Source organism: Mustela nigripes, chromosome 1, assembly GCF_022355385.1.
Source record: "Mustela nigripes isolate SB6536 chromosome 1, MUSNIG.SB6536, whole genome shotgun sequence".
NCBI lineage: Eukaryota > Metazoa > Chordata > Mammalia > Carnivora > Mustelidae > Mustela > Mustela nigripes.
This window is the reverse complement of record NC_081557.1, coordinates 135,035,300-135,052,147: the sequence shown is the minus strand read 5'-3', so window position 1 is coordinate 135,052,147 and position 16,848 is coordinate 135,035,300. Positions and strand designations below refer to the sequence as shown.

General features: G+C 33.0%; 1 protein-coding gene across 1 annotated transcript in view; it reads right to left on the bottom strand.

Moving 5' to 3' along the window:
• Positions 1-16,848, bottom strand: part of SPOCK3 (SPARC (osteonectin), cwcv and kazal like domains proteoglycan 3) — a 486,709-nt gene that overhangs the window by 40,315 nt on the left and 429,546 nt on the right. The window contains exon 7 of the mRNA XM_059374211.1: positions 12,576-12,695. Within this exon, the coding sequence (XP_059230194.1) occupies positions 12,576-12,695 (120 nt within the window). The remainder of the gene's footprint in view (positions 1-12,575; positions 12,696-16,848) is intronic.

The window sequence follows — 16,848 nt, the reverse complement described above, 5'->3', positions numbered from 1 at the left end:
AGAGGCAACCCACGGAATGGGAGAAGATATTTGCAAATGACAATACAAAGGGCTGATATCCAAGATCTATAAAGAACTCCTAAAACTCAACACACACAGAACAGATAATCATGTAAAAAAATGGGCAGAAGACAATTACAGACACTTCTCCAAAGAAGACATACAAATGGCTAACAGACACATGAAAAAATGTTCATCATCATTAGTCATCAGGGAGATTCAAAGCAAAACCACATTGAGATACCACCTTACACCAGTTAGAATGGCCAAAATTAACAAGACCATAAACAACTTGTGTTGGAGAGGATTTGGTGAAAGAGGAACCCTCTTACACTGTTGGTGAGGATGCAAGTTGGTGCAGCCACTTTAGAAAACAGTGTGGAGATTCCTCAAAAAATTAAAAATAGAGCTACTCTATGACCCTGAAATTGCACTACTGGGTATTTATCCCAAAGATACAGATGTAATGAAAGAAAGGGCCATTTGTACTCCAATGTTAATAGCAGCAATGGCCACAGTGGCCAAACTGTGGAAAGAACCAACATGCCCTTCAACAGACTAATGGATAAAGAAGATATTATCCATGTATACAATGGATTATTATGCCTCCATCAGAAAGGATGAATACCCAACTTCTGTATCAACACGGATGGGACTGGAGAGATTATGCTGAGTGAAATAAGTCAGCTGAGAGGGTCAATTATCATAGGGTTTTACTTGCTTGTGGAGCATAGGAATAACACAGAAGACATTGGGAGGTGGATAGAAGTGAGTTGGGGGATATCAGAGTGGGAGACAAACCATGAAAGAATGTGGACTCTGAGAAACAAACTGAGGGTTTTGGACCGAGGGGGGTGAGGGGTTGGGTGAGCCTGGGGGTGGGTATTATGGAGGGTGCATATTGCATGGATCCCTATGTGTGGTGCATAAACAATGACTTTGGAACACAAAAGAAATTTTTAAAGAAGAATGAAAAAAAACTCCATAATTTTTAAGAGTACACAGATAAAAAATGTAAAAAATACTTTCTAGACTTAAAAACATAATTTCCCAGACCAGTAATTCTATGGGTGAATTGTAGAGAATTGCCACTGTGAAGCATCAAATTAGTGGTCTAGACAATTAAGTGCAAGGAATGTATCAAAACACAGACCAAATATATAGAAGGTTGGAAATTATGAGGAAATAAGAGGCTTAATTGTCTCATATTCTTGCCTGGTAGACAAAAGAGTCATTTATACTTAGATATAAAATTTGACCAAGTGCTCCCAGTTGTCCATTACTTAGCCACTTAACTTTGACTTGACCAAACTTTAGCCATGCTTTTCTCCTCCTCTAGACTCCTAAACTTTGGCCTTTTCATATGTTTGAACAAGGACAAAAGCACTCAGATGCACAAAATCCGTTCTTAATTGATGTTCTGAGAATCTGCTGAGCATATAAATATTATTTCCTGTTAAAGTGCCCAAATTTGCTACCTGCTTACCCCACACATTTGGCCTCCTCATCCACAAAAGCATTGCTGGTCCTGCTTACTCTTTTCGGTTTACCGAAAGACTTCTGCCAAGAGAGATAGTTTGACTTCTTCCCTGCCAATTTGGATGTCTTTTATTTCATTTTGTTGTCTGATTGTTGAGGCTAGGATTTCTAGTACTATGTCAAACAACAGTGATGAAAGTGAACATCCCTGCCATTTCCTAATCTTAAGGGAAAAGCTTTCAGTTTTTCCCCAGTGAGCATGATATTATCTGTGGGTTTTTATATATGGACTTCATGATGTTGAGCTATGTTCTATCTATTCATACTTTCTTGATGTTTTTTATCAAGAAAGATGCTGTATTTTGTCAAATGTTTTTTCTGCATCTATTGAGAGGTTTGTATGGTTCTTATCCTTTCATTTTTAATGTGGTGTATCACATCAATTGGTCTGCAGATATTAAACCACCCTGCAGCCAAAAAATAAATCCCACTTGGTCATGGTGAATAAACCTTTTAATGTACTGTTGGATTTGATTAGATAGTATCTTGATGAGAATTTTTGTATCCATGTTCATCATGGGTACAAAAAATAGGAGGAGAGATATTGGTCTGTAATTCTTTTTAGTGGGGTCTTTGGTTTTGGAATCAAGGTAAAGCTAGCCTCATAAAATGAATTTGGAAGTGTTTCTTCCATTTCTTTTCTTTTTTTTTTTTTTTGGAACAGTTTCAGTAGAGTGATTATTTGTTCTTTTTTATTTTATTTTATTTTTTTTTTATTTAAATTCAATTTAGTTAACATTTAGTGTATTTTTAGTTTCAGGGGTAGAATTTAGGGATCCATTAGTTACACATTAACACCCAGTGCTTATTACATCAAATGCTCTCTGTAATGCCCATCACCCAATTACCCCATCACCCTAATCACCTCCACTCTAACAACCCTCAATTTGTTTCCTATAGTTAAGAGTCTCTTATGTCTTGCCTCCTTCTCTGTTTTTACCTTATTTTATTTGTCCTTATCTTTCCTTATGGCCATGTGTATTGTTTCTTAAATTCCATGAATGAAATCATACAGTATTTACCTTTCTCTGACTGACTTATTTCACTTAGCATAGTATCCTCTAGTTCCATCCACCTTGTTACAAATGGTAATTTTTCATTTTTTGATGGCTGAATAATATTCCAGTGTGTGCATGTGAGTGTGTGTGTGTGTGTGTGTGTGTGTGTGTGTGTGTACATAGTTTGGCTGTTGTGGACATTGCTGTTATAAATATTAGGGTTCATGTGCCCCTTTGAATCACTATTTTTTTCCTTTGGATAAATATCTAATAGTGCAGTTGTTGGACCATAGGGTAGCTCTATTTTTATCTTTTTGAGGAACCTCCATATTGTTTTCCACAGTGACTCATATTAATCTTAAATGTTTGGTAGAATCCCACAAGAAAGCCATCCAGCCATGGACTCTTGTTGGGGGATTTTTGATTACTGATTCTATTTCTTTGTTTGTCATGGGTCTGTTCAGATTTTCTATTTCTTCCTGCTTCACTTTTGGTAGTTTATGTTTCTAGGAATTTTTCTGTTTCTTCCAGATTGCCTAATTTGCTGGCATATACCTGCTCACTATATTCTATTTTAATTATTTGTATTTTTGTGGTGCTGGTTGTGATCTCTCCTGTTTTATTCATGATTTTATTTATTTGGATCCCTTCTCTTTTCTTTTTGATAACTCTGGCCAGGGGGTTATCAATTTTGTTAATTCTTAAAAAAAAAAAAAAAAAAAAAACACAGCTTCAAGTTACATTGATGTGTTCTAAAATTTGTTCTTTTTTCTGTATCATTTATTTCTACTCTAATCTTTATTATTTCCCTTCTCTTGCTGGATTTAGGATTTATTTGATGTTCTTTCCCCAGTCCCTTTAGTGTAAGATTAGGTTGTGTATTTGAGACTTTTCTTCTTCTTTAGGAAGACCTGTAAGACCTACCTTTATTGCATCCCAAAGGATTTATACTGCTGTGTTTTCATTTTCATTTGCTTCCATGTATTTTTTAACTCTTCCTTAATATCCTAGTTAGCCCACTCATTCTTAGTAGGAATTCCTGTAACCTCCATGTATTTGTGCACTTTCCAGTTTTTTTTTCTTGTGGTTGAATTCAAATTTCATAGCATTGTGTTCTGAAAATATACATGGTATGATCTCAATCTTTTTGTACCAGTAGAGGCCTGATTTATGACCCAGTATATAATCTATTCTGGATAATGTTCCATGTGCACTCAAAAAGAATGTGTATTCCGCTGTTTTAGGATGAAATGCTCTGAATATATCTGGTAAGTCCATCTGATTCAGTGTGTCATTCAAAGCTTTTATTGCCTTGTTAGTCTTCTGCTTAGATGATCCGTCCATTGCTGTGAGTGGGGTATTAAATTCCCCTATTATTATATTATTATCAATGAATTTCTTTGTTTCTTTGTTATTAATTGATTTATATTTGGCTGCTCACAAGTTAGCGGCATATTCATAATTGTTAGATCTTCTTGTTGGATAGACCCCTTTAGTATGATATAGTGTCTATAGTGTCCTTCTTCATCTCTTATTATAGTCTTTGGTTTAAAATCTAGTTTGTCTGGTATAAGTATGGGTACTCCAGCTTTCTTTTGATGACATGATACTCTATGTAGAAAACCTGAAAGACTCCAGCAAAAACTTGCTAGAACTGATATAAGAATTCAGCAAAGTCTCAGTATATAAAATTAATGCACAGAAGTTTGTTGCATTTCTGTGCACCAATAATGAAACAATAGAAAGAGAAACCAAGGAATCAATGCTGTTAACAATTGCACCAAAAATATAAGATACCTAAGAATAAACCTAACCAAACATGTATACTTGGAAAACTATAGAATCCTAATGAGACAAACAAAGAGACAAAGAAATGCAAAATGGAAAAAACGTTCCATGCTCATAGATTAGAAGAACAAATATTGTTAAATTATATATCCTACTGAAGGCAATCTACACATTCAGTGCAGTCCTTATCAAAATAACACCAGCATTTTTTACAGAGCTGGAATAAATAATTCTAACATTTGTATGGAACTCAAAAAGACCCTGAATAGTCACAATAATGTTGAAAAAGAAAACCAAAGCTGGGGGCATCACAGTTCCATTCTTCAAGCTGTAATCACCATGACAATATGGTACTGGCACAAAAACAGACACATAGATCAGTGAAACAGAAGAGAGAACCCAGAAATAAACCCTCAACTATGTGGTCAACTAATCTTAATCTTAATTCTTAGGAAAGAATATCCAATGGAAAAAAGAAAGTCTCTTCAACAAATGGTGTTGGGAAAATTGGGTGAAATTGGCATTAAGGAGGGCACTTTCTTGTAATGATCACTGGGTGTTATATGTAAATAATGAATCATTAAATTCTACCCCTGAAACTAATAATACACTTTATGTTAACTAACTTGAATTTAAATAAAACCTTAAAAAAAAGCTTTTCATTTTGATTTGACATGTTTACAGATCTTGAGGTTGAAGCATTTTCCATACTGCAATAGACTTTATTATTATTATTATTAACATATAATGTATTATTTGCCCCAGGGGTACAGGTCTGTGAATTATCAGGCTTACACATTTCACAGCACTCATCATAAAATATACCCTTTCCAATGTCCATAACCTAGCCACCCTAATACCATCCCCCACCCCCCAGCAAAACTCAGTTTGTTTCATGAAATTAAGAGTGAAAAACCTTTCTTTACTTAATCTGAACTTGCATTTATTTGACATTTTATGGTGTTGTGGCTTGAAGTGCTGAATACCCCTTGGATCCCACTGTCTTCAGGTACTCATGGAGGGTCCTCATATATTTTGTGTCCTTCCTGGCTAGGAAAACATGGTAAATCACAATTTCCAACCCAGAGCCATAAGATAATTGTTACGATACTGTAAGTTATATTGATTCTGTTAAGCAATGCTTTTCTCTGTTAGTTTCTGTTTGAGTGAGAATCTTCTTAAACTTAAGACTTCTTGGCTTTTCTTGAATGGGGATTTAAACCCTGACTCTTTCTGTTGAGTAGGACTCTTACTGCCATTCTTTCCTTCCAATATCTCTAAAAATGACAACATTTCTTTAAAGATAATTGGACACTACAATGAAGTTTTGCAAAACTTAGGATCTCCTTACAATGGTGCATTTAAGAACTCTGCCTTCCCATCAGTTCTTGTTCTTCCTCCACCTTGTGTTGTTTTCTTTTATCATTTTCAACCTTTTTTTCAGTGCCCTAAAATCTTTTCATCTGTCCTCACTCAACACTCTTACCCTTTTTTCCCCTTTCTTTTCCCTCATGCCAAAGTCTTTCTTCATTTAGTCCAGATTTGTATTTATGTGACTTTTTTTTTTAATAGTGCTGAGACTTGGAGTGCTAACATCCTTTGGATCCCATGGTCTTCACCCTAATATTCATGAAGGCTCTTCTCTTCTTAGTCGTACCCCTTAACCTCCTGCTACCACTCAAACTTTAGGACTCTGCCTCATCAGGGGCTTTCAAGGGATCCAGACTCCAAGAGCAACTCCAAGAGCAACCATCTGAAGCCAAAAGAATTAATTGGAACTGGCCTAGACATTATGTCTTCTGAGATGGGCTTTGGAAAAGCCCAAATGGACAACTGAACTCTCCAGTCCCTTAAGCAAAATTTCATCCATAGTTTCCATAAGAGTGCATATCAGAACGAAAACAATGTTAAAGGCCTCTTTAAATATCAGTAGAGCATCAATTCTCATATTTAACTACATAACCACAACTTATTTCGTCCTCCATAAACATAATCTTTATAAAAATGTAAATGTGAGGCAAGGATGAGAGATAGTTCTTTGATATAAACCAGAGAGTTTTACATTTCTATGCTTGTATATGACTGACGACTAAAATATAACAATTTTAAACTTGACTTGTGTGTGTATGTGCATATGTATACATGAATGTGCATGTGTGTGTGTGTGTGTGTGTGTGTGTGTGTGTGTATTTTCCCCTATCTTCAGAGGGTATTACTAAATTAGATTATAAAGTCTCTTAAGAAATTTCTATTGTGATTGGTTTAAGAATAATAAGTGTTTATATAAATTACTTATTACTAAAATTTTTAGAAATTAAAAAGATGACCTCCTAATAAACTTAATGTTTTAAAAAGACCATTTCTTCAATAAATGATGTTGGGAAAACTGTAAAACTACATGCAAAAGAATGAAACTGGACCACATTTAACATCATGTACAAAAAATAAACTCAAATGGGTTAAAGACCTGAAACGATGAAATCTGAAAATCCTAGAGGACAACATAAGGAGTAATTTCTGTGACATTAGCCATAACAACATTTTCTAGATATGTCTCCTAAGGCATGAAAAACAAAGGTGAGAAATAAACTATTGAGACTACATCAAAATATAAAGCTTTTGCAAAGCAAAGGAAACCATCAACAAAAAACGTAACCTCCTGTATTGGAGAAGATATTTGAAAATGACATATCTCATAGGGGGCTAATATCCAAAATATATAAAGAACTTATATACTCTACACCAAATAAAACAAGCACCTTGATTAACAAATGGGCAAAGGACATGAATAGACGTTTTTTCCCAAAAAAGACCTACAGATGGCCATAGAGACATGAAAGATGCTCAACATCCCTTATCATCAAGGAAATGCAAATCAAAACCACAATGAGGTATCACCTCACACCTGTAAGTATAGCTAAAACAAAAAAGACAAGAAACAACAAGTACTGGTGAGAATGTACAGAAAAAGAACACTTGTACACTGTTGGTAAGAATGTAAATTGCTACCATCATTGTGGAAAACAGTACAGACATTCCTCAAAAAATTATGAACAAAATACCACATGATCCAATAAGTTAACTATAAAGTATTTACCCCAAGTAAGCAAAATACCAGTTCAAAGAGATATATGCTTGCATATATATATGCTTGTTTGTTGCAGCATTATTTACAATAGCCAAGATATGGGAGCAACCTGTGTTCATCAATAGATGAAAAGATAAGGAAAATGTGAGAGAGAGAGAGAGAGATATGTGTGTGTGTATATATATTATATTATATTATATTATATTATATTATATATTAGTGTATATAAAATACAAGCACACATTTTTATTATATTTGGACATGTTTGCCCTAAATTTATATAGGTATACTGATAGAATGAATTACTATTATATCTACTAGATGTTTAAGATTATAAAAAATATCTGTTTTAACATATTAAAATATTTTCTAACAAGTTAAGTCCTTACTATGATAATTTCTATGTCAATAGTAATTATGTTTATAAAAGCCCACTTGAAATTTAAAAATATTTTCAAGATCATTTCATAACTTAAAATCTTTGACTCATTCTAAATTAATATATATTCATTAAATATCCAGATCACTTCTAAAAAAGATAAAGCATGTTTTTAAATTTTTTTAATTTTTTCTTCTAGTGCTCGCTTCGGCAGCACATATATTAATTTTTTCTTCTAGTGTTTACAATTCAAATGAATTTTATAGTTCAAGTTTTACAAATTTTTGCTTCTAGTGTTTACAATTCAAAATAAATTTTATAGTTCAAGTTTTACATATTCGGGTCTGTTAATAAACATGTTCATTTTTATTGATTAAAAAGCTACATATAGGGGCACCTGGCTGGCCAGTGGGTTAAGCCTCTGCCTTTGGCTCAGGTCATGATCTCAGGGTCCTGGGATTGGGCCCCACATTGGGCTCTCTGCTCAGCTGGGAGCCTGCTTCCTCCTCTCTCTCTCTCTGCCTGCCTCTCTGCCTGTCTCTCTGCCTGCTTGTGATCTCTGTCATATAAATAAATAAAATCTTAAAAAAAAAATAGCTACATATAAAAAATGAGTATTGTTATAAAAAGTATAAAATACATATTTACAAATTCTGTTCATCTATAGCAAAATGCTAATGCATAAGAGTTTAAAATATCTAACTCATAGTTTTCTATATAAAATAAAAATTACTATAATTTAAAATTATAATATCTATATAAGTAATACTTTACTAGGAAAAATAATGATATAAGCAACTTGATATTAAAGATATGCAAGATATAACTTTGTTAAAAAGCATATTTTACCCTAAAATAAAATGACTCATTGTTCCAAAAACATATGACAAAATCTATATAATACAAAAAACTACAAAAGGATCCCTCAATTTTTTTGTCACGGTCAGTGCTCACTAATATTTGAAAGGTTTATTATATAAGACTTTTTAAATTAGTATCAAATATTATACAGATACAAAACTAAAATTTGTGTCTCTTTTAAAATGACAGCACTTTCTTAGATTATTGGTATGTTCTTCATAAGAAATTGTGAAAATAAGATTATCTTTGTCTTCGGTGTAATCTCCTAAATGGCAAACATTCTGTGTTTTATCAGAATATTTTTCTGTGCTTTATGTTGACTTTATTATTATACCTTGATTATAAAAAAAAAAATCACAAGTTTTCCCACTGTCATATTGAAAACTCAAAGTTCAAATACAGTTGGTTGCAAGAAAGACATTTAAACCTAAGTAATAAAGAAAAATTGGCAATGAAATGTTCACAAGTATATCAAGCAAGTGTAATAAAATTAAATGTAGAATTGATAATATTACTATGAGATTAGGTGAAATCTGTGCAAAAAAAAGCAGTAAGTAGAATATAATGTAATAAAATAATGTGATATGAAGTATAATTTATTAATGGTTAGAACAGAAATAAATCTATACATTCTAAAAAATAGAGTAGAAAAACATATCAACCCCCCCAAAATACTAGAAGTAATTATTAAATACAATTATAATGGAATCCATTAATATACATTTCTTAGAATTAAACATGTAAGTTGACGTAACTAGTGGTTTTACATGTGTTTCGTGTATGTGTGCTATTTTATTTTTACTATGTACTAAACTGTGTCCTCCCAAAATTCATATGATGAAGTCCTATCCACCAATTTCATGGTATTTGGAAATGGAGCCTTTGAGAGGTAGTTAGGTCATGAAGGTACAGGCTACATGGGAGGATTGGTGCCCTAATAAGAAGAGACCCTAGAGAGATCGCTGAGTGCCATAGGAAAAGATGTCTGTCTACAAACAGGAAAATGGCCCTCATGAGGAATCCAACTAGCAGCACCATGACATAGGATTTCCCAGCCTCCAGAATTTGAGAAATGTCTATTGTTTAATCCATCTAGTCTATAGTATTTTAGTAGAGTAGCCTGAGCTGAAAGAGTCGTTTTATTTTGTTTTGCTGTATAAAAGTTTCCACCACTAATATTTTGTGTTCAAATTCACTGCTAATTAAGGGAATTAAAATCATATTAACAATGAATTATGATAGCATGCTCACTAGAATGGAAAAGTTAAAAGGAATGGTAATATTTTTGCTGCCATGGATTAAGACAAAAGTTAACTTTTATGTTTTGCTGTTAGAAACTAGAAATACCTTGAGATTTTTGCAAAACAGCCTGTAACATCTATCATAATTTATCATTTGAAATGCATGTACATTTTGACCCATCATTTCCACTTCTTAGAAATAAAAGCATAACAGTCAACTGCATAATTGGTTATCATGGAGAAAATAATGGAATTATAAACAAATTATAAACAAAAACAATCATTCTTAGGAAAAAACTGATTGATTAAATTGTGTTATATCCAGATAATGTAGTATTTTGATTGCTTCTTTGTTTCTTCCATTCATTAATATTGCTCATTTTTATTTAGGAGTATTATGTGTCAAACAATTCTGTATTTTGATAATATAGTGGTAAACAAAGATCTCTGACTTCACTAAGTTCATAATCATCCAGTATGTGTGGGGTGGGGGAAAGGAGAGGGGGAGGGAGGGAGAGAGAGAAACAGAGAGTATAAACAAGTAGATTTTTACTATAGTACGTAATGTAAAATGTTACAAAGGAAAAATGAAAATAGAAATGAAATAGGGAATATAATATTATGGGTTGGTTTACAAATTAAATATGATAGAGTCAGGAAAGAACTCACTCAGATGATGTGTAGATCTGAGGAACTGAGGGAATTAGCCATTTTTCTTCTAGTAATTTGTCTTGCTTGTTTTAAAGATTACTTCCTTTTGGGAATTTACTCCCAATTAGTCTCTAACCTTACAAGTAGTATAAATAATCCTTTACCCAGTTTTTCATTTACTTTCCAATGATATTCAACTACCTAAGAGTTTCTTGTAAATAACTCACTATATTGAGAATGCCTCATTTCTGGAAAAAAGAAGCTGGAAAGGGAAATGATATTTATGAATATATACAATTAACTAAGCAATATGGTGAATGTAGTACAAGCTCTCCTTTTATCCATCTCCAAATATGGGGGCAGTCACTAGTCTAAACTTAAGATCAAAGGAGAAATTTGAGATCAAGACATTTTTTTTTTTTTTTTAAAGATTTTATTTATTTATTTGACAGAGAGAGATCACAAGTAGGCAGAGAGGCAGGCAGAGAGAGAGAGGAGGAAGCAGGCTCCCTGCTGAGCAGAGAGCCCGATGCGGGACTCGATCCCAGGACCCTGAGATCATGACCTGAGCAGAAGGCAGCGGCTTAACCCACTGAGCCACCCAGGCGCCCAAGACATTTTTTTTTTAAAAAGAGTAAAAAAAAAAACTATTCAAGTATGGGATTTGGTAGGATAGGTGTAGACATGAATTTTAGAAGATCAATATGCTAGGATCTGGAACAAATTTTATCCTACCTCAGATATTGTTGCTTTATGAATACAAAGCCAAATATACTCTATTGTTTCTATTAAATGAGATTAGTCATTTTACTTACACTCACAGCATCCAAAAAATTAACATCTACCAAAAATGTAATCAATAATTCCAAAGACAAACCTAAGAAACACTCCTAAAGAGCAGGGACAGTGCAATAATTTTTGTTTGACATTCATAAGAAGAAACCTATATTCATAGTCATCACACATCCAAAGATAATTATTATGTCTGTCAGTGATAGCTGGATTAGTTTAATTAAAAAGAATTATTAAATTATTTAAGGACATATATAAGATTCATAAATATGAAAGTTTGGGATTGTAGAAAATTTCTTGATGAGAAGAAAAAAAGTGAGATATTTTGGGAAATACAGGTTATAGATAACCATGCCCATCTATGAAATGATTTTGTTAGAAATTGGTATTTGAGGACTGCAAGGTAGAGTGAATGGATCATGTCACAAATGAGCCAAGAAGGGAACACTTGGGGCTTTGTCAACTACAAGTGGCTGCTTCTAATTACTATCCTGCGACCACTTCTTGTATTTTAGAGAAAATACTTCAATCTTTGAAAGCTCCCCAAATTAAACTTATATTTCAATATCTTTGTTTTACATGTGTTAAATGTGTATTTTTGTTGTAAATGAAAAAACATAAAATGAAAAGTTCATAAAATTTTCATGACAAGTGTTTTACTTCAATTGCCATTTTCTACTTCTAAGGAATTAGAAAACACTCTGAGGAAATTATACAGATGATAAAAGAATAATATAATCTTCATAAGGCTCTTATTTTCTTTTTTTATTAATTTGATTTGCACTGTGCCCTTGAAAGCATCTTTTTTGTCTACTGGCTTTGCTAGATCAAAGTAGAAATATCTGCAAATCCATCATGAAAAGAGTAACCTGTGGAGTAATGGGGGCTAATTGTGTCTGTAAAATCTCAAGTACTCTATTAATCTTACCTTTATTTCCTGTATTGTTTTATTCTTTTCCACTGCTATCAAAACACTGAAAAATATTCTCATACTTTCACTTCAACTGCAACTTAATGTCTCTGAGGGACTATTTCTTTTTTTTAACCAATCAGAGCTGTCACAAGTGTTTTATTTTCTTGCAAAATACTATGAGTGTGTTTGGAAGTAGACACAATGTTCTGATTTTTGTTCAGCACCTAAACAAAGAATACACTTTGAAATTGCTTCGATTTAAGTGATTCATTGAAAATAAAATCCCATATCAAAGACAAGGGCACACGAAATTTAGAAATCTTACTGCTTCTCTCGGGCCTCAGTAGTGCTTTTGTCTTCTTGTTTTGGCTTCCGCTTTCATGAAGGGCCTTGAACCAGTCCCGCAATCTATTTGCCACTTCCCTGAACTCCAGGTCACTGCATGCTGAAAACAAACAGAAATGACACAAATCTTGAATAATAATAGCATAATGCCAATGCTAATTCTCACATTATTCCAAGAACTGAAAAGTAATAATAATAAAAAATGTAATACAATTTTAAGTATGTTTCAGCTTTTTAAAAAGGAAAAATAAATATATGTTTTAAATATAACTAGATGAAAGATGATGATAACGTTTTGTTCAATAAAGGAAAATTACTAATGAAATTCTACTTCCACTCCTCATTGGAATATACCACTTGATTGAATATTCTTATTGTTAATATCACATACATTCAGTCATACTATTTGTGCACTGAACACTTTTGTTATGGTAAGAAGGTAGATGATCTGGGGAAAAAAAGGGTTGAAAACCCAAAATGAATATTTACATACTTATTATTATTTTTTTTAAGATTTTATTTATTTATTTGACAGACAGAGATCACAAGTAGGCAAAGAGGCAGGCAGAGAGAGGAGGAAGCAGGCTCCCCGCTGAGCAGAGAGCCCGATGTGGGGCTCCATCCCAGGACCCTGAGATCATGACCTGAGCCGAAGGCAGAGGCTTTAACCCACTGAGCCACCCAGGTGCCCCTACATACTTACTATTGACCATAGCTATTGTATGCTATGATTTTGTAAATCTGCATTAGTATATTAAATCCACATAAGAATTATCAATTATAAATATATGCTGTCTTTATTTGCTTTAACCCTATATATATTTTTTTAAGCATAGAAAAGGAAAGCTCTCTTATTAAACATGAGGAATGATTGTAAAATATTTAAGAAAATAATGTAAATTTCTCTTTTAAGAAAGGTGTTAGTAACTTTGACATTTGGAACTTACATTAATTCCTCTTTTTAAAAACTATTGTTACTTACCAATAATTATATTCTCTAGAATAGTCTCTACCATAAAGAGTAGTAGGATATATTATATATATTTATGTGTTCATGTATGAGAGATCAATGTTAAAATGTGGTATGTCAAATTTAGTCATTTGTTGCCAAAATATTTTAAAAATATAAGGAATACTTGTTTCCATTGTTTGGAGGACATCATTACTGTAGGGCTAATTCTTCTGGGTGCAGCATATATGCAATTTCTTGAAGTGGTAAATACTCTTTAATAGTACTCTTGTTCATTTTGTTAAAAAAATAACTTACATGCAGACTTATAAATGTTACATTACATTTAATATAAACTACATTTTATCACTATGTATTATATGTAACATATATAATAAATATAGTAAATATAATGCAATATAATTTAAGATCACTTCCTAATACTAAAGGGAATCAAATTTGATTAATAGGACCTTCCAAGTACTCAGTAGGGTGTCTGGTCCATACCAGCAAAGTGTTCTGATATTTTAGAACAGTAGAGGCAATAAAAGATCCCACAAGTTGTCACGGGGAAGAGTAACAAAAGTTGTCATGTGCAAAGAATAAGGAATCAGGATATTTTCATTTTTTTCATTAACAACACTGGCAATCAGAAAGACAGCTGAAAAATTGCTCTGTATTTTAAACTGAGAATTCTATGTCCAGAAAAATCATGTGAGTGAATAAGCTAAAGGGATGTTTTAATATACAGGATTAAAAAAAAAAAAAAACCTAACCACCCCACCCCCATAAGTCTCTTTAGGAAGCTCCTGGGAGTTGTGATACAGCACAAAGAGAACTGAGAAAGAGGATGGCTGAGGAAATAAAGGATTTAAGAGAGAAGTGAAAGTAATTTTTAGGATGAGGCTAAAGAGTAACCCAAGAATGCATGTTGTGAGCCAAATGTGGAGGCAGATGGCAGTAGATTTGAAAATCCTTGTTCGAGGACAGAGCAATGTACAGAATTCATCACTATTCATCCATCCAGGGAAAACAATGAGCTATAGTGAAAGTCCCAGAAAACATCATTTTTACTATAAGATCTACATGGCTGAGACTGAGGGATAAGGCAATACATAGTGTGCTCCTAGTATGAATATTTAGAGTGTAGCCCAGTATCTATGTTTATACAAACATCTAGGCAAGAGTCTTCTAATGCTATAAACTTTATGCTATAGAATACAAAAGTCCACTTGAAAAAAAGGAATTCTTCTACATACACATATATACATCACATGTCTCTGGAAGGATATAAATATAAAGTGAATAAGGTTAATTATCTCTAGTTTGAGGAACTGGATGAAATAAAAAAGTGATATGAGAGAGTCTTATTTTTACCATTCATTTTTTTCTTTTTGAGGTGTGCTATCCACCTGTATTAATATTCACAAATAAATTTAAAATTAAATTTTCTTTCAAAAAATTTACTGTGCATTTACCTCCAACCTAGTAATTACTTTTCTTGAAAATGATCATACAGTATACTACACATACACCAACTAATTTAAGTTGTACAAATATTATTTATTCAGCACTTTTATAACAGCAAGTATGTTCACAACAAAATTGTCCCTCAGCTGTGGCCTGGTGAGATTAGTCAGGTATATCCTTCCAATGAAGGCTGTGGAAGTCATTAATAAAGTTTAGAAGCTTATTATGTACTGATAATAGACTTCAACTCACAATATAGCTTTTGGTGAAAAAAAAGATAAGGAGGAAAGAGTGTGTTAAGTATGCTTTCATTCCATAAAAAGGAGGGGATGCATTTGATTACATATCCTTAAAATATCTCTGGAAATACACATAAGAGATTGAAACATTGTCACCTTTGCAATGAGAATTGGGTGGGAAGGGGATATAAATTGCCCCGAGATATCAATATATGTACATTTATACTCTTAAGAGTTAAAGCATTTTTTTTCTTTTAAGAGTTAAGGCATAGGAGCGCCTGGATGGCTCAGTGGATTGGGCCTCTGCTTTGGGCTCAGGTCATGGTCTCAGGGTCCTGAGATACAGCCCCACATCGGGCTCTCTGCTAAGCGGGGAGCCTGCTTCCCCTCTCTCTCTCCCTGCCTCTATGCCTACTTATGATCTCTCTCTGTGTCAAATAAATAAGTAAAATCTTTAAAAAAAAAAAAAAAGAGTTAAGGTACGTAAATGCATTACTTATTTTAAATAAATGAACACTTAAAAATGAATGTTAGTTTTTTATTTCCTTGACCCATCTTATTTTTTTCCTCAAAACCACAACCAGCAAAAAGCAAAATTTTATCCAATAAAATATATGCTGAAGAATGATTAAGTCTGTTGAACAGATTGGCACATATTTTCTTTTCTTGTGTTAGTAAATACAGCATTTATTATATCATTAGTATAGTGTTAGTACATATTTTAAAAAATTTACCCAAATATGAATATTATATATATTTATTGTGTGTCACACACATCTTAGCTTAAGTTTCAATACAAGTCTGTGCATTTACTGTAATTAAATATTTCAGGAATTAAGAATCCTGTAGTAATAATTATAATAATAATGATGACAATAATAGTTAGTAATGCATACTAACTGTTACAATTATATACATTAACATGTTTAACCCTTATAGAAACTCTATGAAGATTAAACTAATATTATACCCATTTAAGTGTTAGGAAATTGAGGCATTGAGAGCTCTCAAATTAATTTGCCTAAAGTCAGACAGGTAAGTGGCAGAGCCAAGTTATGAATTCAAAAACATGGAATTCAGAGTCCAGTAGCAAATCCATAATAAAAACAGCAAAACAAGAAAGTAGTACACTCCAACCTAGGTCAAACAAATCAAGCATTCCTTCACTCAAAGCTTAGACATTTCCATTTCAGTAAGTTATGATGGCAGTGATGTGAGATGAACATCACTGCAAAGATACATGATATTAGCAGAACTCATTTTTAGAAGACAATAACACAAAACCTGTATAAATATGTCTCTCAACTTTAAAGGAACCATGTATCCTCAAGTCCAACTTTTAATGGCAAACAACATCACAGAGATCTTACTGAACAATAAGTTTATGCTACCACATATTCTGCTGTAGTTAACAAGAGCCCCCAACGGAGGTAATTCAATGATGCTTGCTTTTTCTTCTTCTCCTTCTCCTTCTCCTTCTCCTTCTCCTTCTCCTTCTTCTTCTTCTTCTCCTTCTCCTTCTCCTTCTCCTTCTCCTTCTCCTTCTTCTTCTTCTTCTTCTTCTTCTTCTTCTTCTTCTTCTTCTTCTTCTTCTT